This window comes from Notechis scutatus, chromosome Z, assembly GCF_049901735.1.
Source record: "Notechis scutatus isolate UNSWTSFEM ecotype Mainland chromosome Z, rNotScu1.2, whole genome shotgun sequence".
NCBI classification, from domain to species: domain Eukaryota; kingdom Metazoa; phylum Chordata; class Lepidosauria; order Squamata; family Elapidae; genus Notechis; species Notechis scutatus.
In genome coordinates this window covers 27371932-27396639 of record NC_142025.1, presented here as the reverse complement: position 1 = coordinate 27396639, position 24708 = coordinate 27371932, and the positions used below count along the sequence as shown (strand labels likewise).

General features: G+C 40.0%; 1 protein-coding gene across 4 annotated transcripts in view; it reads right to left on the bottom strand.

Annotated features, from left to right (window-relative positions):
- Positions 1-219: 219 nt before the first annotated feature.
- The window catches only part of ZNF385D (zinc finger protein 385D), a 212894-nt gene continuing 188405 nt past the window's right edge, over positions 220-24708 (bottom strand). For all 4 annotated transcript variants that reach the window (XM_087947593.1, XM_087947596.1, XM_087947594.1 and 1 more), the window contains 2 exons: positions 12124-12225; positions 220-4041 (listed from right to left, as the gene is read on the bottom strand). In XM_087947593.1, the coding sequence (XP_087803719.1) occupies positions 3808-4041; positions 12124-12225 (336 nt within the window). In that variant the 3' untranslated portion in view covers positions 220-3807. The remainder of the gene's footprint in view (positions 4042-12123; positions 12226-24708) is intronic.

Sequence of the window (24708 nt, the reverse complement as noted above, 5' to 3'; positions counted from 1 at the left end):
AGCTTTTCCGGGTAGAAAGCCATTTCTACCCGAAAAAGCTCACCAGAAGCGTTGGCACCGCCATCTTTTTATGACGAAACAGCGCCCGGTGACGTCACCGGAAGCGCCTTTTCGTCATAAAAGATGGCGGCGCCAGTTGACGCCGGCACCGGGCCGCGGCGCCCAGCTGATGTCGGAACCGGGCCGCGGCGTCGAAAAGGTTGGGGATCCCTGCTCCAGAAGAGCCTCACCATTCCCCTCAGACCACACGAAGGACTATGCAGATGGCAGCACAGGCTATCTAAAACCCTAGATAGTGGAGGGCAAGTGCGCAACCTAGCCCTCAAGTTCCTAGGGCACCGGGACCTCACAGCCCAGCCAGCCCAGCCCCACTTCTTCAAGAAGATATCCGGCTGCCCTTATCTCCTTGAGGCTGCTGCTGCTGTTCTCATTCTTCTTGGCCAGGTTGTTCATAGTGTGTGTGGGAGGGCAAAGTATGTGGGTCAGAGGGAGGCCCATTCCCTCTTCATGCAAGGAGACCTGGCTTTGTAACCAAAGCATCCTCAGCAATAGGATGAGAGAGCACCAGGTGAGGTCAGGAGGAGGAGACAACAGGATAGCGAAAGGGCAGCAGGGCTGCTGGTGGCCAAGTGCTAAGGCAAGATTTCCCTCAGACACTCTCTCCTTCTCATTATAATCTCCTTTCTTCCTTTCCTTCCTTCCTTCCTTCCTTCTCCTTCCTTCCTTCCTTCTCTTTTTCCTTCCTCTTCATTCTCCTTCCTTCTTCCCCTCTTTCCTTGTTTTTCCTTCCTTGTTCTCTTCCCATCTTTCCTTCTTTTTCTTTTTCTTTCCTCTTTCCCTTTCTCCTTTCCTGTCCCTTCTTGGATGCTTAAATGCAAAAGGGAAATATTTCTCCTTTTGTTTTGTTTTGCTTTTAGTTTTGCTAACCCTCTGCCAGTGAAAACAGAGCCCAGTGTGGGGCCCCCAGCCCCACTTTTGGCTGTGACGGCCTCCTGAGCCCTCTCCAAGCTCCATTTTCAATGGCAGAAGTCTGCAGGAAGTCATTGTGGCCAAAAATGGAACCTGGGAGGGCCACACATGGCCCTCCTGAGCTCTGCTTTTGCTCCATATCATGCACAATATGCTGAATTCTATCAACTACAGTGAATGTAATGCAAAACAAGCTGACTTTGCCAACTAGGTGAGACAAGGGCTAGCACAGCAACAACCCAGCAGTGTGAGTAAGTAACTACATAATTCCAGAATCAGGCACAGCCATTTTAAAGAGTGGCACTGATACCAGGAAAGTGCTTTCCTTTTAAAGCTGAAGTGCTGTCTGGCTTAGTGTACTAAATGGGGTGTTTGTGTATGTTAACAATAATAGAAAATAAAAATAATAAGTATAGATATTATACAACACAGGAATGTGGCAAATTTATGGAGATTGCTTTAATATAACTAGTATTTCATGAATAATCTTTAAGCTTCCACTCAGCTTAAAATGTGGTCTATTTGCTAAAGTCTACTTGTGAGCATCATGGCTGTATAGCAAAATGGTTACTTCTGAATGAGCAGCTGATCATTTAATTTCTCCAAGAAATGTCAGCAGAAATATCAGAGATTCAGAATAGATACATTTTTCTCCAGCCTCTGCTATTTCTTGCCAACTGTTTCATAACCCTTTTCTAAAGATGAATGGCTCAATTTAATTATATAGTTTTTTCTGCATAAATTATTTTGAATTCTAACATATATACAATATAGCTCTATAGATTTCCAATGCTTCATTTTTAATGCCTCACAGTGAACATATACCCTTAAAGTTGCAATCCCATATCAACAAGACTTTCCTTTCAGTAGGTCTGTAAGATGGCATAAAAGGTTATGATACATAAGACAGATACAAAGTTTCTGGTCAATGGGTTGCATCTGTCCACATAGTATGGCTTTCTGATAAAATATAACTTAGATTTATGTCAGATCCCAGCAGTAGCAATGTACTTTATTATTACCACAACCTCTATACGTGCCATAAAGAAACCACTTCACAAATATTCTGTTCTGTGTTCCTTTTTTTGTTCTATATCCAATCATGTGTCCTAATCATTGTCTAATCATTGTTTTAAACCCAATCTGCTGAAATGTGTAATATCTTCTATTATGGTATTATCCATTTTACAGTCTTAATTTGATTTTAGATGCATTTCCTTTTCCCATAGTATATTTCAAAATATTCTTTTATTTTGGCAAACCCGAAATTCCAGAAAATGGAGTAGGGGAGACATGACATTTCAGTGATATGAAAACCAAATGCTACCATGGAGAGTTGACTGAAGGAAAAGGAAATCTGTGTCCTGTTTCATGAGAATATTAGAAGCACAGGAGAACAGATGACTATTGGGCTATTTAAGATAATTGTGGTGTTGATACAGATGATCCTGCCAGATTACATCACTTGTTATGGAAGCTGATTCCTTCACCTCCTGAACTATAGACTAAGATCAATTTCTCCTGCCTGTATTTTGATTGATTGCTACAGATAACAAGATACCACATTGACTCTCCCAATCCTAATCAGGTTGAGCCTGCAACCTATACATGTATAGTAGAACTTTTTCTTCTGTCCTGAACAATCAGCACTCACTTTCTTTAACATTACATGTACATTTAAAGCACATGGAAATGTTAAATGCCACCTGTAATGAAGCAAAGAGGCAAGATGGATAGGCAGCCCTTCAGAAAGATATGTCCAACTAAGGGCTTTCAAGATTAGAGTTTCCAATGAAACAATCATACAACTGACTGGAAAGCCTTTCATTTGGGAGAGAAGCCAATATAGCAATCCGATCCACATCTGCTGTAAATAAAATCTCATTTGAGTCATGCTTGACTCCTGACAACTGTATAATTGGGTTTACCATTTTGGTTTATTTGGCAACGAAGCAGAAGTTGCTTGCCACTCCCTTCTTATTTTTTTTGACTACTCTGTTGTACATTCTGCAGTGTTGAATAGGGCATATACTAGTGGAAAATGTGTGCAGGGTGACTGCCAAAGGTTCTTCCTAGGTCCACAAATATTGTGGCAACTTGCCAAAGAAGGAAGATGTCAATTCTCTCAGTTTTTGAACATTTCAGTATTATGAACATTTCAGTTTATGAACATTTCAGTATTGTATCTATTGTATCTATTTTTATCAGATAAGTACTCAGGAAATGCTGACTTGGCAAAAGCATTCATTAAGCGTACTGGTGTTCACAGTACTTCTGTTCCTTTTCCCCTTTTATTCTAAGAATTAAGTATTTTATGTACATTGAAACCTGTTAATGCCTTTTAAACAGTTCTGTTTAGTTGTTCATAAACAATAAAGTTACTGTAGGTATCTGTGGCAAAAAGCACAATCAAAATTGCTTCAATACTAGTATGTGTGTATATGTGTATTTGTATTTGTATACATACACATAGATTTTTTTCTACATATATGAATATTTGTTCATTTTACATACAGACAAACACACACACACACACACACACACACACACACACACTCAATAAATGTTGTAGGATAACTTGTAAGATTTTCATTGGAAGAATATACAGCCACTTTCCTTTCGTTAAAGTTGATTAAGATCTCTATCAAAAGTCATGTGTGTGTGTGTGTGAGTATGTGTATATATACATACATACATATATGTATGTATATACCCGTATACTTATACATACATACACATATACACACATCACAATAAATTAACACTGCATAGGTCATTGTCCTTGTTTTGCTTTTGTTCTGAAAAATTATTGCAGTACACTCAATTCATTGATGGAGTTCAATATGGAGCAAACAGGACAGGTGTGTGGGTCGTCCGTATAGGTCCAGGGGCAGGTCGAAGAAGTGAGGGAGGAAGTGCAGAAGTCTGAAAAAGTGTAGCTGGTGGGGCTGTTCGAAGACTGAAAGGGGAATTTACAGCAACAGCAGCAGCTGCTGCTGCAGCTGCCAGTGGATTGGGGAGTATCCGTGGAGCTACTGGTTTTGCAGCTTCTTTTGAAAATACAAGTTTGACCTGAAAGAGGAGGGACAACATAACAAAGAATGTTATTTGTTCAGATCACAAACACTGAAAATGAATTTTTATGCAAAATATCTAACATACTTGATATAGCAAAAGGAAAGGTAAATCAAAGGTTTTAAAGGAAAATAAAATATTTTAAAAATGAAAATAAGTAAATAAGAACAACAGAAAAGAGGCTTAATATATATAAGGAATCAGAAACTCATTACATTCTGATAATCAATATTTACAGATTTCATACTGGACAAAACTTGTTCATAAATTGTTATGCAAAGGTTCTCATTTTATGAGAAACAAATGTTCATTTTCAATTTTCCCAATATATCTCTCTCCATTTCCTGATTAACTGTCTTTCTGTAAACAAGCTGTCTTTTTAACATCAAAATGCAAAATGCAAGGTCCTACCATGTTCCCAAACAGAACTTTGTATATGACCAAAGGAAACAATGTATGGAATGAGAATTCTATTAGGGGCATATGGAATTTCACAACGGATTGCTTCAATGAAGCTTTCAATGAAGCCAGTTTAATCACCAGGCTAGAAACCAGGAGACTGTAAATTCTAGTTCTGCCCTAGGAATGAAAGCCAGTTGGGTCAGTCACTGCCTTTCAGCCCAACCCACTTCATAGGATTTTTGTTGTGGGTAAAATAGGAAGGGTTATTATATATGTTCATCACCATGAATTATTTACAAATTATAATAAAGAAAGTGGAATAAAAATAGACTGACAGACAGATATAGAAAAGGGATGTCAAACTCAATTTCATTTGAGGGCCGCATAAGGGTTGTCTTTGACCTTGGGGGCCAGGGTGGGTGTGGCCAGCTTGACATCACTTGTGTCAAAGGTGCCTGTGGTGGTTGGAGTGCTCTGCCAGTGAAAACGGGCTCCCGAGCTCTATTTTCAGCTGCAACAGTCTCCTGCAACCCTCTGCCAGTGAAAATGGAGGGCCAGCTGTGGCCTTCAATCCTTTTCTGTTTCCAGGGCAGCCCTGTGGTCCATATCTAAGCTCCCCAGGGGCTGAATCTGGCCCCCGGGCCTTTAGTTTGACACCCCTGAGATAGATAAATAAATAGATAGATAGATAGATAGATAGATAGATAGATAGATAGATAGATAGATAGAGATAGATAGATAGATAGATAGATAGATAGATAGATAGATAGATAGATAGATAGATAGATAGATAGATAGATAGATAGGCAGGCAGGCAGGCAGGCAGGCAGGCAGGCAGGCAGGCAGGCAGGCAGATGAATAAGCAATGCACTCCCTTGAAGCAAATCATGAAGAAAGCTGGGCCACTGGCATCACTTATAGAAAGTAGAAAAAATTCCTGCTTCCGGTTTGAGTTCCTTTGGCGACAGACAGAAATTGACGATCGTGCACGGTTTCAGTCCGGGCTCGCCGCTGGAGCGCCCCGAGCTGGCTGGTTTCGGGGCTAAGCCACCCCGTAGAGGTGGTAAAGAGGGGGGAGACTGCCGCATCTCTCCTCCTCAGCTGGCCATTACTCCCTTTCCCGAAGGCGGTTGCAGCGGTGGTCAGAAATGGCCACCTCAAAGAAGAACTCGACCGGAAAAGAATGTGAAGGAGGAAGATAAGAAGTGAAAGTTTTGGCTGACTGGGTTAAATTGCAAAAGCAACAACTAAGGTACCCTGGAATTTAAATTTACAAAAAAATAACATCGCTCCCAAAGAAGAGTCAGAAGCAGTGAAGGAAAGTGAAAAGGGAAAGGTTTGGTTTTTTTCTTCTTCTCTCCCTTTCCCTATACTGACAGAGACTTAAATAAGAGACTTAAATAAGAAATCGGAAAAATCCGACATCAACAGACAATTAAGCTGAAAATAAAACAAAATATCAAAGGGATAATAAAGATTTCTGGACACTAAATTTTGTTTTCATAAGCAGGAAGGGAGAGAAAAAGAATAAAAGGGCAGGATCTGGAAAGAGGGAGGAGACTGCCTGGAATTAAAAAGAATCTACAGTAAAACTTCTAAAAGATACATTTTAACTGAAACTTTGTAACTAAACAGTAGAACCCCAGGAAGAGAAAGTGAAAAAAAAGAGCAAAAAGAAACAGCTTGCGTGTATTTGGATTACTTGGTGATCTTTGGATTCTTGCTTATTGCATTTGAATGACTAAAATTAATCGGGTGGTTATTTAAAAATTTATACAATGGCACCACTTCTGGATGAATTGAAAATGGAACTAAAAAAGTACAAAGAAGATGCACAAGAAGGGAGAGGTTCTTTTGGCTTCGTTTTTCAATTCTTAGAAATGGAGATTTGGAACTATGAGAAACAACAAGAAATGTCTACAAAACAAGAAGACTGGGACAAAGAAGAAGCCATCTTTAATGAACAAGTAATTCTATGTGGGGAAGAAAAAGGAAAGAGGGGAAAGAGAATGGAGAATTTAAGACTTAAAAAACAACCAAAGAAAAGAAAAATAATTCGAAAAATGAGTATAATACTGGAAAGCAACAGAAGAGGGGAATACAGAAGAGAGAAATAGAGGTAGAGAGACAAGGGGGTAAAAGGGGAGAGGAAAGAAGAGAGGGAAGAAGGAAAGGAAAAGAAGTTGCAAAGGACCGGAACAAGATATAGAGAAACAGGACCTATTTAGAGATAATGGGTGAAAATTTAACTGAAAAAGGGATTCTGTAAAGGTACATAAGATTGTATTGTTATATTAGTAATAGAAATAACTTTAGAAAATTGGAAACAATGTATGATTAAAATGAGGGATAAAATAGTTAGTGTAATTTAGTGAAATGTTTGTTAATAAAATAAGTGAAATAAAATAAATGAGAAAATTGAATTTGGAAGGGACGGGAACATTTTAAGTAGTTAATGTTTTATAAAATATAAGTGAAGGGGGGGAATTAATTATGGAAAGCTTATAATTGTTCCCATAGAAGTATGATATTTAATTGAAAAATAATGTTAAAGAAGTTAAGATTTTAATGAATATTAACATTAATGATAGAATTGAATTGGAATGGAATGTGTTGTTTTAATTATATACATTTATAATTTTTTCTTTTTTTAAGAATATAGTGTGTATTTTAAGAATGTACCAAGCAGACACTTCTGGTTTGTCAGCTTCGGCAGCGGCAGGGATTCGCGATACTGCGCGATCCCTGCGGCGCTAGCCGTCTTGGTGCCTCTGATCCGGATGGGTCTGGAGGCTAAGGCTGCCCCGTAGAGGCAGCCGAAGATAGGAGGGATCCGGACAGGGGGTTGGGGTTTTCGCAGACCCCTTCCCCACCCGGCTTAACCCTCTTTTCTCAAGGCGGTGGAGCGGCGGTCAGCAATGGCTGCCACAAAGAAGCTGACAGCTGGATAAGATTGTGCTGGAGGAAGAAGGAGAAAGTTCTGAAGCGAAAGTTTTTTGGCTGAACTGGACTATAAGCTACAATCAATATCCTGAAAATCCTGATTTTTTGAAAGATACTTTGTTTCCAGAAGAGATTTACAAGCTGCGAGTGAAAGTGCTTAAAGAGAAAGTTTACTCTCCTTCCTCATGGATTTAACAAATGGATATTGAAAATCCTGCTATTTTATAGAAGGTAAAAATTTAAAGCTTTCTGTTATAAGTGGGAAGGGAGAGGACAAAAGGAAAATTTATATTAAGATTTTGTTGGAGGAGATGCCTGGAAGATTTTGAGATTGGAAGTTATTTGCAATAAGACTTTAAAATACAGATTGGTTTTTTTTTTCCCTTTTCAATTGATATTATCCCAGGAAGAAAAAGTGTGAAGGGAAGAACTTTGTGCTCTGTTTGGACTGTTTGATGACTTTGGGACGTTGGGAATTGTTTTAAGCCTTGAATTATCTTGGTTGTTTTAAGAAGAAAAAGAAGGGAAAAAAGAAGGAAAAAAAGGTTTATAATGACTTTATCTGTTGATGAACTGAGAGAGGAATATGGCAAAATAAAGAAAGAAGGAAAAGACACTGTGAAAGAAATTTTTCGCTTTTTAGAAATGGCGCTTGCTACTTATCAGAAAACACAACAATTGATGGAGGAAGCAGAAGAAGAAGAAGAAGCCATCTTTAATGAATCTACAAAGTTGATTAAGAAAGGAAGGAGAAAGAGAGGAAGGAAAAAGGACATAAGACTTAAAAAAACATCCAAGAAAGTGAAAAATAAGATGCAAAATCAATACAACGTTAAAAAGCAAAAGAAAAGAGAAATACAACAGAGAGGGGAAGTTAAGGGGGGTAAAAAGACCAGATGGGATAAGATAGGGAGGAAGAAGGGGGAAAAAAGCCACAAAGGTATGAAACAAGATGTGCAAAAGAAATTTTTTTTTAGGGATAAAGGGTAATATAACTTTGTTTTAGGATTCTGCAAGGTACATAAGATAGTATTATAGTATTTGTATTAGAAATAGAAAATTAGAATCTTATAAGACTTGAGTAAAGATAAAAACATTAAAGGTTTAATAACTTAATAAAATATTAAAAGGAATGTTTAAAATATTTAGTTTAAGTATAGAGTTCAATTGACTATTGTGTGGATGTTAGTATGAATATATTATTGTAGTATTTTGTTTTTGAGATAGATAATTGGAATGTTATGAGATTTAATCTTTAATTATATATTTAATTACTTTGTGGATTTATTACTTTCTTTCTCTAAGTAGTATGTACTAAGCAGAATCAGATAGGGAACTAGGTGTTAACTTAAATGTTAATTTAGGGGTGCGATGGAAAGGCATCATACTTGATTAGTGATTTCAGGAGAAATCTTTTTTTTTTTTTTACTATAGGGAATGAGATAAATAGATAATTGGAAAAGAATGGACAAAAGATACAAGTATAATGATTCAAACTAAGATGTAATAAATAAAATAGAATTAAGAAGAGTGGAAAGCGGGGAGAAGTTATAATGAAGATATAGAATGGTAAACAAGATAGGTAATGACATATAAGATGAATATGAATTTAATTGAAGTCCATACAAAGAGAGGTAATCCGGGGCAAAGCTACTTTTTTGAAAAAGAAGTTTTATTTTTTGTGTTTTGTGTGTGTATGTTTATTTGAGATTTAATAAAACCTTGGAGGAAAGCGAGAGGAGAATAATTGCAAACAGAGGGAAATATGAATAGGATGACTAAGTGCAAAGAGAAGTAATGAGAAATTTGCTAAAAGATATTTAAGTGGAAATGGGATAGAATTGTATTGTATAAAACAATGTTTTATCTGCCTTGTAAAAATTTATAATGGAAAGAGGTTTAATGATGTTTTGTTTGTCTTTAAAAATTAATAAAATTTGTTTCAAAAAAAAAAAAAAAGAATGTACCAAGCAGAATCCAAATGGAAGTTATGTATTATATTGAATGTTATAACTTTAGGGTATATATTGAAGCTTAAATAAGAGTTAAATGGATAAACTTAAAAGATATAAAGGCGTCATACTCCAATCAGTAACTATAGGAGAAACTTTGTTTAATGAGAAAAGATAATACCGTGTTTCTCACATAATAAGGCCGGGCCTTATTTTTTTTGACCCGAAAAACGGCTAGGACGTCTTTCCGGGGTGACTTAATTCTCCCCTTGCATCCTCGGGTGGGTGGGCGGCGCGACAGCTTGGATATTCGGGAGACCTTTGTGTTCGGGCCACCGTTGCTTTCCCTTCTCCCTTGCTGTCGCGGCGTTTGGCGCAGCCACGTGCGGCCAGTCAGGGCTCCTCCTGCAACCGGGCCCTGAGGAGACACTTGGCTTCAGGCGCTCCCGTCTTCCCTTTGCTTTCAAGGTAAAGCGGGTATTTTACAAAGCCTCCCCTGCCCGAGAGGGCACCCAACCCCATGTGGGGAGGCTAATTTCCGGAGCCTCTTCCGTTCCTCCCCGACCTCCCTACGCTGCGCGCCTCTGGCCTTGCCGCTCGCCTTCAGCCCAGCGAGCTCTTCCACCTCAAAGAAAGGCCAGGCGGGCGGCTGCGGAGCAGCAGCAGCGGGTCTGAGCCGCTACGCAGTGAAACAGCCACCACCCGTAGCCCGGCGCAGGGAGAACGAGCGAGTTAGCGCCCGCCAGCCCGGGCGAGATTTGGGAAACGAGGGCAGGAGGAGGCACGCACACACGCAGCTCACTTTCCCAGCTTTGCCCAGCCCTTACGGCTCTGGCGCGGCCCTGGCAGGATGAGCGGAGGGTCCGGCGGGGAGGCGCGCTGCCCACCAGGGCCGCGCCAGAGCCGTAAGGGCTGGGCAAAGCTGGGAAAGTGAGCCGCGGGTGTGTGCGTGCCTCCTCCTGCCCTCGTTCCCAAATCTTGCCCGGGCTGGCGGCGCTAACCTCGCCGTTCTCCCGCGTCGGGCTACGGGTGGTGGCTGTTTCGCTGCGGCGGCTCAGACCCACTGCTGCTGCTCGCAGCCACCCGCCTGGCCTTTCTTTGAGGTGGAAGAGCTCGCTGGGCTGAAGGGAGCGGCGCGTCAGGAGGCGGCAGCGCGGGAGGTCGGGGAGGAACGGAAGAGGCCCCGGGAAATTAGCCTCCCACATGGGGTTGGGCTGCCCTCGGGCAGGGAGGCTTTAAAATAATTCGCTTTACTTTGAAAGCAAAGGGAAGACGGGGCGCCTGAAGCCAAGTGTCTCCTCAGGGCTCCGGTTGCAGGGAGGAGCCCTGACTGGCCGCACGTGGCTGCACCAAACGCCGTGGCAGCAAGGAGAAGGGGCAGCAAGGGAGAAGGAGAAGCAACGGTGGAAGGTCTCCGATATGAAGTGCCCCACCAACGCAGGCAGCACCATATCCGGGCATGCAACAAAAGTACTTATTAACGGCAAGCCCCCCGCTCTCCCCCCCATTTCGCCTGTTTAATATGGGGCTTAATTTGGGGGGAGGGGCTTAATTTGATTTTATGCCAATAAAACATGGTGGGGCTTCCTATTGGTGGAGGCCGTATTGTTGGAGAAACACGGTAGATAATTGAAACAGGACAGACAAAAATTATATAAATATAATGATTTGAATTGAGACCAGATAATTAAAATAAAATTGAGAAAATTAAAAGAGGGGAGAAGCTATGCAGAAAATATAAAACAGTAATAAGATATGGAATAGAACATAAAAATGAGCATGAAATTGAATTTGTGTCTGTACGAAGAAATGTAACCCAGGATTACGCTACTTTCAAAAAAGATGTTTTATTTGTATATTTTTTTGTGTGAAAACTCAAATAAAATTTACCAAAAAAAAGAAAAGAAAAGAAAGTGGAAAAAATTCCTGAAGGATGGACATGGACTTCACTTGCTTTGTGATAGAGATGAGAACTCCGATGAAACATTAAGATGGATTGAATCATTCCCACACTCCAAAGCACTGGGTCCATGATCCCAAGTCCTTCATTATGTAGTTAGCTAATTTATATAAACAACTGCATACCCTATTGTTATAGTTAATCATCATTACACTGATTTATTCTTATTTATTTGATTTTTGATAACATTCTTCTAAAAAATTATGAGCAAAATTTTTATAACATAAAAAGGACGATGCAGAGGAAAGACAATAGCACACCAAATAAATCACAGTTTCCTACTTGTGCATTCACTTACCTGGAGCAAACACTATAATTCAGTGGAACTTAATTCTGAGAAGAACATATGTGTGATATCACTAGTATCCTCTTACATGAATGGTGATTTTTCATCCAAATACTATATTCTGGTTGTTCAATTACTTAAGCTGTCTTTTTCTTTTGCATTCTCCATATCAGAAATGGCTACAGTAAGCTTTGAGTATCCCTTGCTCAAATTAATTAGGTTTTTGGAGTTTTCCAAATGAATGCTTGGAAAAGCTCAATAATCAGGTGCATATTTTTTAAAACTTGAAACACTATTTTCCATATCCCCTTCCCTTTTCTTCTAGTTAGTTTTGTTTTCATAAGAAAAAAAATATTTAATTTGGTAAGAATAAGGGATGGCTAGCTTATGATAAATGGTTTATTTTCAATCAACAAAATGTAAGGTTATTCGAGGGTTGTCAGTTAACCTAGAAAAATGGAATTTTCATAAAACATTATTAGAACTGTGATTCAAATTATATTATCAATAATACTATATGTCAAAAACTTGCTTACCCCAAGTGGGTGTGTTCCTTTTTGGAGTTTGTTGTAGGGACTGTATTTGGGTTTTGGAGGTTTCCCAGCAGCTCTGTCTTTGTGCCTTCTACTACTTATGTGCTGTTTGAAAACAAACACTCTTTGTTACTACTATTCTTCAAATGACACAATTTACTAACTTCAATATTTAAGAATGATAAATCTTTTTATCTATTTTTTTTTACCATAAATAAAAATCTGGTTCAAATAAACCAGAAAAATAGATGAATAGATTTTATCATAAAAATATCCATCTATTTTTCTGTTTGCTCTGAAATGATGAACAAAAAGGTTATATACCATATAAATTAACAAGGTCTGGTTTTGTAAATTATCTTAAATGGAAAACTATTTGAGAACTCAAGATGAGCTCACTGATAAATAATCTCACTAGACTAATATAGATACCCGTAACTTACCATATGTTTATGGAGATTCTCATTCAGGTACTCCTAACTTAATGACTACAACTGGGACTGGCAGCTCTTTCATTAAGCAAAGTGGTTGCTAACTGGGAAATCACATGACTGCTATTATGCCTCCTGTTTCTCTCCCTTCACCCCACCTCTTCACCTTTGGAGCAATCACCACAGGACAGAGGTAGCTGCTTGCCTGCCTGTAACTGACTTTCACATCTTCCACTTTTGTTTGTCTCCCTAAGATTTTACCATAGGTTCCCTTTTCTCTGGCTCCCCCATCATTGGAATAATTAGAATGAAGAAATTAATAAACTAATTTCTATTTGCATTTATTACTGAGTAAGGGATTACAAGAGAGTAAGCAGACACAATGGGGGATACAATCAAAAGCAATTCATTGGCACTGGTAGCCATGAAGAGGATATTAAAACAACACAATATATTTTGTAAACTGTTATATGAGGAATAAATCCTGAAGTATCACAATCTTCAACATCAATAAATGATAGATCAGTATTAAAATTGAGGTGTTTTTTCAAGATGGACTTATATATATATGGTGGGTGATACCTTATAATAATAACTTTGATGAAGAGTACGTTTTTTTTTAGCAATATAGAATATTCTTCCTGCAGAACAAATGTATCATGTCCTCTTTTTGTTCAGACTCAATAGACTCAAGAGCCTATTTCCGTTAGGTTAGGTTGATTTATGCTTCCTATCCCTAACCCTTATGTAACACTTCGGAACTGGGCTTCCTATCACAAACTGCCTTGATCTGTTAACGGCTATATTTTATCTATGCGAATAAATAGCACTCGCCTTAAATTGTTCTCTATGACACTTGCATCTATATGACAAACAATTTATCTGTAGCACTTCATCCCACAGAGAAACATCCTACCATTTTAGAACAATAAATCAACAAACTGGAATATATGTCAGTAGCATTTCAATGCTTATAAATCTGAGACATACAAACAAATATTAGACTAGCATTATTTATTTATTTATTTATTTATTTATTTTGTCAAGCAATTATAAGATAACAGGTATAAGTATAAACATAGTTATGAATACATGAAATGGATACAAATAAGAAAAATAAAAAAAAACAATAGGACAGGGATGGTAGCCACATTGGTACGTTTATGCACGCCCCCTACAGACCTCTTAGGAAAGGGGTGAGGTCAATAGTAGACAGTCTAAGGTTAAAGTTTTTGGGGTTTGGGAAAGAAACCACAGAGTCAGGTAGAATATTCCAGACATTGACCACTCCGTTGCTGAAGTCGTATTTTCTGCAATCAAGTTTGGTGTGGTTTACCTTGAGTTTGTATCTATTGTGTGCTGTTGTATTGTTATGGTTGAAGCTGAAGTATTGATTGATAGGTAGGACATTGCAATGTATAATTTTATATACTATACTTAGATCAGACTGAAGGCGGCGTAGTTCTAGGTTTTCTAGGTCTGGTGGCATAAGGTATTCTTCAACGATTAGAGGAGTGGAGAACTCTTCTTCTGAAATATTTGTGGACTTTCTCAACTGTATTAATATCAGATACATAATGCAGGTTCCAAACTGATGAGCTGTATACAAGTATTGGTCTAGCAAATGTTTTGTATGCTCTAGTTAGTAGTGTGATATTACCAGAGAAACAGCTACGTAGGATTAGGTTAACCTTAATGTCTTTTGGCTATGTAGTTACAGTGGGCTCTAGCACGTAGATCATTAGAAATGAGTACTCCAAGGTCCTTGACAGAGTTTGGATCATCAACAAGGTCTTGACTATTCAGCTTGTATTTTATTTTCTGATTTTTTTTGCCAATATGTAAGACAGAGCATGTATTTGTTGAGATTTGAAGTTGCCATTTGTTTGACCATTCTGATACATAGTCGAGGTCTTTTTCAAGGGTAGCAGTATTGTTGGTGGTGTTTAATAGCTTTACATCATTAACGAAGAGAATGCAGTTGCTCTTAATGTGATCACAGTGGTTATTTATGTAGAGTATGAAGAGAGTTGGTCCTAGAACACTGCCTTGGGGGACACGACTGCTGACAGGTACAGAATTTGATAGGACGCTCCCAATTTTGACCATTTGTTGTCTGTTTGACAGGAATGCTTCTATCCAGTTATGCAGTTGTCCAGAAATACCATAAGATTTTAGTTTTAGGAGTAGTTTTTCATGTACCACTGAAGTTTACAGAAGTCTATGTAGATTGTGTCTATTGCTTTGTCCTGATCCATCTGTTTTTGCAGTGTAAGAGTTGCAGATTACAGATAGTTTTTTTTCTGAAACCAAATTCTTTATTAGAGAGTAGGTTGTTTGTCTCTAAGTGGAGGATAATGGATTGGTTAATAATTGATTCCATGACTTTACAGGTGATGCAGCATGAAGAGATTGGTTTGTAATTTTCAACTAGGCTGGGCTCTCCCTTTTTGAAGATGGGGATGACTGTGGCTAGTGACCATAGGTTTGGCAAGGAGCTGGTCCTGAAAGATTTTTCAAAGATTATGCTTAGAGGTTTGGCTATGGCAGTGGATAGCTTTTTAAATAAGTAGGTACATATTCCATCTGGTCCAATAGATAGAGATGGTTTTAAATTGCATAGTGCTTTTTCAACATTGTCTTCTGTAAAATTGATATGTACTAGATCACTGTAGTTGTCTGTGGTTCAACTAGGGAATACTGGGCATGATCCATTGCTGCTTAAAAAATTCTGAGCCAAAGAATGTGTTAAAGAGCTTGGCTTTAATGGTGTCATCGTTGCAGTCTTTTCCATTAGATCCTTTCGGGGGCGGGGATGGACCTTGAGTCTTTTAGTTTGCTGTTTAAAAAATTGTAGAAAGTTTGGGTGGAATTGGTGCATAGAAGGTTTTTTTCTTGTTTAATGTGATAATTGGTGCATTCAGTCTTTATCTGGTGGCAGATATTTTTGTATCGGCTTTTGAATTTGGCAACGTGACCAGATTTGTTTTTCCGCCAAAGTGATTTCTTTTTGGATTGAAGCATCCTGATTGTTATGGGTAATTTGTTTTTTTCCGGTTTTTGGAGTTGTTATTGGTATAATAACTATATATTGGTACATATAGTTTGATGATTCTTTTGACTTCAATATAAATGTTGTAATGGTCTTCTATAGTATTACATCCAGTGAATAGAAATTGCCAATCAAGAGATGAGAGATCGTTGTCTATAAGATCATAGTTGCTTTTTTTGAAGTTATAATTGGGGATCCCATCATTATGATGATTTTTGTGTGGACTTTATGATGATTTTTGTGTATGTTGAGACAAAAGTCAATCATGTTGTGGTCACTGTTGGAAAAGGTTCTTTAATTTGTATTCTGTAAATTGAATTCAAACTATTGCAGAAGATGAGGTTGAGGCAGTTGTTAAGTCTAGTATTGTTGGTTCCTAGTTGTTCCAGTCCCAGATTTGTAACAGCATTGTATAAGGTTGCATGTATGGGTTCAGTTGTACATCATTTAGGGTCCAGTTAATATGAGGTAGATTGAAGTCACCAAGAAAGATAAAAGCATGTGGGCAGGATGTTGCCCATTTTAGTAGTGAATTTAATTTGTTTACATGTTCGAGGTCATAATCAGGGGCTCTGTAACATAATAAGAATCAAAATGTGATATTTAAGGACAGTTGACAGATGATGGTCTCAGGAAGAGCTAGCTCCTGGGTAACTTGGATGTTTTTTAGATGTAGGGACTTTTTATAGAAGATAGCAACACCACCTCCTCAACGGATTTCACGATCTGATTGGTAAACATGATAGACTCTTACTGTGGTAATGGAGTCAGGGAGAGATGTGTTGAGCCATGTTTCACAGACAAATATGACGTCGAATTTAGCCATATTTAGTAAGAGGAGAAATTCAGGTATTTTATTCACAAGGCTTCTTGCATTGAGTAGCTTGCATTTAAGGCCAGTTGTAGTTGGAATTGAGGTAGTTAGGGGCATGCGTGCCTAGTTTTGAGTGATGGTGGGTTGGATGATGTAGGGTTGGATGCAGATTTGTGGGTTGTGTGCCTTACTTTTGATACAATCAGCACGGTAATCAATGTACAGATCCTTCTTTCCATTGTCTAGATGCTTTTTGAGTTCTGTGAGGAGTTAACAGGAACGGATTCTTTGCATTATGGATAAGTCTGGTATTGAGCAAAGTTTGTTATGGTTGTGTTTGGTTTTTGCAATGGTGTATATTGTATGGATGATATACGTTTGCTGGACTCATTTTTGCAAACAACTCTACAAAATCCTGGGGCCACTGAATTGTCATTGTATTTAAACTCAGGGCCATCTCTGGTTATTTCAATGATATCTTCAGGAGAGATGTTTGTTGTTTTTGAGTTGCTTATGATATTTGTGACATCATCTGATTCGTTGGTGTTTTCAAGACCAAATAAGATGGCATTTGGATGTTTCTGATCACATTCCATGATGTCTCTGATGATTAAAAAGATATCATTTGTGGAATTATTTGATGGGATAGTGATTGTTTTTGGCTGTGGGTTGGTGGTTATTTTTGATTGTAGTTGTGATTGTAGTTTGCGGGTTTTTTCATCCCGCACCTAATGGGCCGCTTATGGGGTAGGCCTTACAACGCCGAGAAGGAAAAATGACATGAGCCAGGTTCCTTGGAATGAATGAGCAAGCGAGCGAGCCCAGAACAGTTTGGGGCCTGCTCTTTTATTAACAAGAAGTAATAAGAACAGTTACATTGTTTGCTAATCAGGGCCAATAATCTCCTTCCACATACTGGCCCATACGGAGGACCAATCATCTCCTTCCACATACTGGCATAACCTGGTGCATCATGGGTTTTTTTTGATCACCCTATACTGAGCACGTGCTGAGTTGCTGGATTTCCTTGTTCCTGGTTCATGACCTACCTTCTGTGTCATGTGGCAGTTAGGCAGTCACTAATAAGGAAGCAGAATGGTTCCAGCATCTCCTCTGTTTTTATTTGTTTTTAGGAGCTATCCTGCTCACTGTCACTGAACAGTGGCGGAACCTTATCATGGAGCTCCAAACATGCCAGAGGGAAGGATGCTTTCTCAGGGGAAGGAGGTTTCTTACCATAGCTCTGGTCCGGGGTGTATCAGACTCGTCCTCAGTTTTGGACTGATAAGCCAATAGTGACAGTTGTTCGTCCTTATCACCAGAGCGCATGTTTACAAGCATATTGATATCAGTATCTATAGCAGCTAAGCGTTTTTTGACAAATTTTAGTAGGCGAGTGCCTACACAGGGTCCAATGGTACAAAGTAATATGAGTAATATTATAGGTCCAATTAGGGCAGAGAGAAGCGTAGTAAGCCAAGGAGACCATGAGAATAGTCCCTGGTACCAAGCATATTAAGTAGGACCTTTCAAGCTCTCTTTCTTTTAACCTTTTATCAAGCTCTTTCATAGAGTCTAGAACAATTCCAGAGCTATCCGCATAAAAACAACATTCTTCTTTAAGTGCTGTACATAATCCCCCTTGTTTTAAATATGGGAGATCTAAGCCTCGTCTATTTTGTATTACTACCTCGGATAAGGATGTGAGAGAGTTCTGCAAGGCTACAATTGAGGTTTCTATGTGCCTGAGGTCTTCATCAATGGTGGCACTGAGTTGATGAAGTTGATTCTGGTTAACTGCTAGTGCTGCAATGCCGGTAGAGGCACCCATAGCACCAAGACCCAAGAGGACTGATAATGTTAGAGCAGTGACAATCTCTCTTTTCGCTTTTAAATGATATTGATGAGGCTCTAAGATAGAAATGAAATCATCAGAGGTATACACATCTATTTTTGGAAGCAATTGTACTTGAATGCAAAATGAATTACTTTTAACTAGCTCATCTCCATGAACACAGGCCGTGAGACTGGTAGAACAGGCCCAAAGGGAATTGTTACCAGGAATAAAATATTGACCTTTAAGGCGCAGAGTGATGTTAGCACCACTGACCGTGGAAAAGACCTGAGTGTAGCCTGCAGCGATCGGATTTCTGGATTGTGGGAGATATAAATCACAGAGATGTTTACCAGTAGTAGCATTGGCACAATATTGAGAATAGTTTTGAGGAATGTTACCAAGACAACATCCTTGACCAATGACTGACGTAATAGTGAGAGAGCTATTTCTCCATCGGCATGAGGAATCATTAGTAGCGTTGACAATGGGCTCAATTGAGCCAATCGCTTCATAAAATGGAGGGATAGAGGAAACACACAGCCAACATTGGGAAGAGGGGGTAGAGTTAGTAGAATTCAAAGCTTGGTAGGAGGAGGAGAGCAATCCTAGCAAAGGGTGCTGTTGATTGGTTAGTGGCTGAAGAATAGAAGACTGAATCTGATCAGCATTTGGTCCTAAGGGAGGGGAGGGCAGGAGAGAAACATAGCTGGATATAAAAAAAATTGCCATAATGATAACCGGGCCATGAAGCATGCATCGACCCCCATTTAACCCCAGTGTCCCATTTTTACTACTTTTCCCTGCATTTGTAAAGGTGATTATGACGGGGTTGCACCGATTCCATGGTTGGGCAGCATATTTGTGGCATGATGGATAATGGCGGTAGTACGGCGGATTATGATCAAGTCATTTTTGTAGGGGGGTGACCATGACATTTGTCCAGTAGAGACACAAGACCAACTCTTGCAAAAACAGTCCGCCACCCGTCCGCACATATAGATGTGAGCAGGAATGGAGTCATGTCCAGGGCATACATAAAAGGGAGTATTCTGGACCCATTGAGGATTTGGAGTAAGAGATCCAGTCTCTTCCCTGTATGCCGTTTGTCCCAGGATCATTTCAGCCAGGTCGAAGTGGAGGGAAGGAAAATAAGAGTCCAATTGAGTGTAGTTAGAAGTGGAGTTTAGAATCTGTCCATAAGTATCTTTAATAGTCCAGGTGATGTTGAAGGAGCGATGAGCAAGTTGAGGGTCCTTCGAGCGACGATGTCGAGCAGGTGCGGGTATTGACGGAAACTGAGGAACCATAGAGGCATGCAGGAAACAGCCACGGGCATACAGCGACGGTGTAGGAGCAGTTGTGCAGCGGTGTAACGTCAGCGGTGGGCAGGAGGAAAGTTGGAAGCGAAACTGGTTGTTGCAGATGTGGCAGATCAAGGAGAGTCGATGAGACAGCCACTGACGGAAGTTGGCAGGTGGATCCCACAGGATGGAGTCATCACAATAGCCGTGCAGTGAGATGGAGATGGCAGGCATTTGTTGAGGTAGGGTGGACCAAAGAGAAAAGAAGGGGGAAATGGGAGGATAGTGGAAGGAGTAAGGGGTGTAGAGTTGAGCGGATATAGAAAATTGGATTTGAGTGCCGTTAGGCAAGGTGGAAAAGGCAAGGCAGGAATAGGATCCTGTTATAGATGGGTGAGAAAGGATGTGAAGGTCAAGAAAACAATATTGGAAATTAGAATAGCACTGTTCCGTGTGTAGGGAGAAGGAAAGACGGGCTTTTGTTTAAAAGGCAAGCGATGGGGCAGCCGTGAGGGGAGGCGGCAGTTTATAATGAAAAATTATCTCAGCTTTGAATGGGGCAAACATGACCGCGGGAGAGACAGAAAGTGAAGTGAGCACAGGTTGAAAGAAGAAAAGGAATAATATGAAGGGTAAAATGCTATGAGGAGCCATGGTAGGGTCGTACTGCTCGGGCCGGAAAAGGAGTGGCCATTTAGTGAAAATGAAGCCATAGGTTTTGGCGCTAGCACAGGCTGATCTATGGCATAACACTGTTGTTGATCAATGAGCACAATCATTCTAGCAACTACATCTCCCTGGTTAATAGTTATAGGTGTATTAACTATGATGGAAAGGAAATGTCAGACAGAGAGTCCGAACTCCTCAGGAAAGGAGCAGCTATTACCCCATTTTTGTGAGATCTAATGTAGGAAAGATTAACACCGGAATGTCAGGAGGAAGGTTAAAAGACTGTTTTGGACTAATGAAAAGAGTGTCTACTTGCCCTGGTGTATAATAGGCTACAGTCTCATCAGCCACCATGTCATAAGAGTATGAAGAGGTGTCGGCAGCCTTTGGGGCAGGGTTAGCTGCAAACCCCGCTCCTAGTTTCCCTGATGATAATTCTGAGAAGGGTTTTGCTCCGGTTGGGAGTGGCATTGATTTGCCCAATGAAAACCCTTTTTACATTTTGGACAAACCGTTTTTGGCTTGGCAGCTTGGTTTCTGGAATTGTTATGAGAGCCCCCGCCTGGAGCTCTGCATTGGGACTTAAAATGACCAGGCTTCCCGCAATTAAAACAGTTGCCTACGGGTCAGTTAACGGGCAAGACATTAGCAGGAGGGGGGTTCATCCCAGCCGTGATGGCTTCAGCTAAAGTATGCATAGAGTGAGAAGTTGTTCCTACTATGCGACAAGCTGTTAAATACTCAGCCAAAGTGACTCCCGGCTTGGAAGTTAAGGGTTGCAAAAAATTTTGACAGTCCGAATTTGCATTTTCATAAGCCAATTTCAAACACAACTCATTTCGAGCCTGATGATTGTCAATTTGTCTTTCTAAGGCTGTTTGCAGATGGCTAATGAATGAAGCAAATGACTCGTTAGGTTCCTGAATAATTTTTGAAAAGGTCTGCAAAGGTGTGCCCTGATCATCCACTTTACGGATAGTGGACAGTGCACATTGTTTGATTATGGGGAAGGCAGCCTGGGGCGAGGTCTGTTGCTGTTGCAGGGTCGTCATGGTGCCCTCTCCCATAATCATATCACCAACTACCCCAGCAGGTAAGCCGTTGGCAATGGCAATAGCAGCCTGCTTACCATACTCTGAATTCCATATAACATACTGAGATGGAGTCAAAACCATGGACAAAAGGGATCTCCAGTCTGCTATCAGGAAATCCTCATTTGCCCCAGATATAGAATTCAACAAACCATGAAAGTAACGAGACTGTACCCCATAATTTTTTGCTGCTTCCCTGACTTCCCTTACTACTTTATAATTCATGTTGACATACTGTGGGACAGGAGCCCCACCCTGAGCAGCTGGCGCTTGCCATTCAATTGGATACATATAAGCTCCTTCTTCCTCCCCTGGTTCTAATTCTCCTTGCTGGTGAGCCATTTGGATGGCTTGTGTTAGACGACCCCCTTTTCTCCTAGTGGAGACACACGAAGCAGGAGGAGGTGGGTCGGCCTTTAGAGGCTCCTTGAAAGAAGGTGTGATGTTGGGGCTGTTGGCCCTGTGTGTGTAAGGGATAGTCCTCATAATTTGGAGGTGGCAAGGCATCCCCAGGACAATTTTGAGATGAGAATTTATGATGGACCATTAAACATTCCATAACATGTCTCCAGGCTGTTAAAATGCCAATTGGAGCTCGGGGACTGGTATGGAGATATTCGTCAATTTTAGTCCAAGTGCTAATTTTAAGAGAACCCTTTTAGGGTAGGTGGGACAATGGAGCCAAATATATTGTAGCAGATCAATTATCTGCCGTTTTTTAACAAGGGATGTGGGCTTCCCTGAGGCTTTTAATAATTTGGAAGAGGATTCGGTTAATTCTCTCAATTCCTTCAGATACTCCGTCTGTTGTTGAGAGAATTTTCCGCCCATACTCTACGGAGTCGTGGTCGTGTTTCAGGCCAGACGAATGCGCAGCTCCCTTCGAGCGAGTAAGGATGAGCGGTCGAGACGCACCCTGGAGTGGATCACGTCGGGGTCACCAGAATGCGGGTTTTTCATCCCGCACCTAATGGGCCGCTCATGGGGTAGGCCTTACAACGCCAAGAAGGAAAAATGACATGAGCCAGGTTCCTTGGAATGAATGAGCAAGCGAGCGAGCCCAGAACAGTTTGGGGCCTGCTCTTTTATTAACAAGAAGTAATAAGAACAGTTACATTGTTTGCTAATCAGGGCCAATAATCTCCTTCCACATACTGGCCCATACGGAGGACCAATCATCTCCTTCCACATACTGGCATAACCTGGTGCATCATGGTTTTTTTTTTATCACCCTATACTGAGCACGTGCTGAGTTGCTGGATTTCCTTGTTCCTGGTTCATGACCTACCTTCTGTGTCATGTGGCAGTTAGGCAGTCACTAATAAGGAAGCAGAATGGTTCCAGCAGTAGTTGAGGTAGTAGTTGTGGTAGTGGTTGTTGAGTTGGGATTTGAGTTTGAGCTGGTAGGTATTTGCTTATCTGTGCTGTATTTTTTTCCAAGAGAGATTAGGCTTGCTTGTATAGTTGTTTCAAAACTTGTTAGAAAGCGTTCTTCTATTGAGTGAATGAATGATTCTATGCTTTCAACTCTGTCAGGCAGGGTACTTAGTTTGTTTAGCTTAGGTAAACATGATGGACATAGACAAGGGAATGTATCTGATGTTTTTAGGAGATCAGCTAGGCTTTTGTTTAAGTTTAAGCAGGCAAGGTGGGCTTGATTGTCACATAGGTGGCATTTGGTCTTATTTTCATTTTCATTGATGGTTTCATGACATTGGAAGCATGTTCAGGAGTCTGGGAGGTCATTGGTAGAGATATTATTCTTTTGTTGTTGTTTGGTAGTGGAGGATTTGGAGTTTTTGGCTGGCATGGTCAATGACAATAGTACAGTACACAATTACAATAGCTAATTAATGTGATAGGTAGAACAGTTACTTAATGAATGTTGGTAATTAATAAATGTTAATTGATAAGTTAGAGAATGAATCAAAAGTAAGATTACTTATTACTAAAAATCAATCAATCAATCAACTAGATAATCAATGATACAGTATTAAATCTCTATCAATTCAATAAATCAGTAAATTGATGGTCATTTAACAATTAATTATTATACTATTAAATGATAAATCAATTATTTTAGACAAAGCATTATCTATCAATAATTGGTTTTGAGGTAATGAAATAGTGGAGGTAGTGAAGTATTGGAGGTTTGTAGTGAAAAGTTCCTTCGTTTTTCCTTAAAGCCACATTGTTTTGTTTTTGTTTTTAAAGAGGAAGCATTACTGCTTGATAGATTTGAATGGAGAAGATTTGAATGAACTTTCCAATCATCTACTTGGGGGTTTGGAATTGATGAAATTTGGGTGGGTATTAAGTGGAGGTTGTCCAATCAGCTGAGTGGGGGTTTAAATGCAGGCTGACTAATCAGGTGGGTGATTTAAATGAAGACTGTTTAGGAGATTATTCCTCTCAGATAGGGTCTATCAAGTCTCCGTGAGTCTCTTGGCCATTCAGAATCACACTCTCCTGCTCTCTTCCAGTCCCAGCTCTTTTTAGGATGTTTAGGTCAGTTCTGTCTCTTTCTCTGCAGTTCAGAATAACACTTTCCACCAATCACAGCTCATTCCATGCAGTTCATTTTATGCTACTCGGAATGGTTCACTCTCAGAATCATTCTCATTGTAAGAGTCAGAATCACACTCTCATCTAATCACAGCTCGTCCCAGCTCTTAGCACTATTCGCTCTCCACTAACCACTCTCTGCTCTCTGCACAGAATCAAACTATTCACTATCCGCCAGTCCCAGTTCTTTCAAGTCTCACCCATTCGGAATGGACTTTCTGCTCGGAATGTTGTCCTGGCCTCTCTGCTCACTCTCTCCACTCACTTTCGGGATTGCCAACAAGTTCTCTGTTCTCGGAACCTTCCGAAACCTTACGACAGTCCCGGTTGAGGTAGATCATGGCTCCATTGCCCCAGACCCCACTCCCTGTCTCCAGTGATGTGGTTAGGCATTCACCTCGATCGCCATCTTGGATTTCCCCTTTGTCTTGTTTTGCTCTTTTTAACTACTAACTTGGTGATCTGGGGCATATGAATGTCATCCTCTGATATATAGGCAGACTCTGCCATTAAACTGCATAAATGTGTTTTAGGTTGTGTGGTCTGCTTTGGAAAAACTTACTTTAAAAGGTGTTTCACTCATTTTGAACCAAATAAATATACTATATATTATTTCCACTGCCTAAGTTAGTCTTTCCTCAAGATAATGCTCTCTTAGATTATATATAAAAATGTTGTAAAAATAACATTGTATGGTTAACAGGATTTCTAATTTTGAGGGGGAAGAGTATAGCTTTTGGGCCTAATTTGATGCTTCTTGTCTAGAGAAGAATCTGTTTATACAACAATTCATATTCATCAAAATATCTATTTTTCTGCAAAAGACAT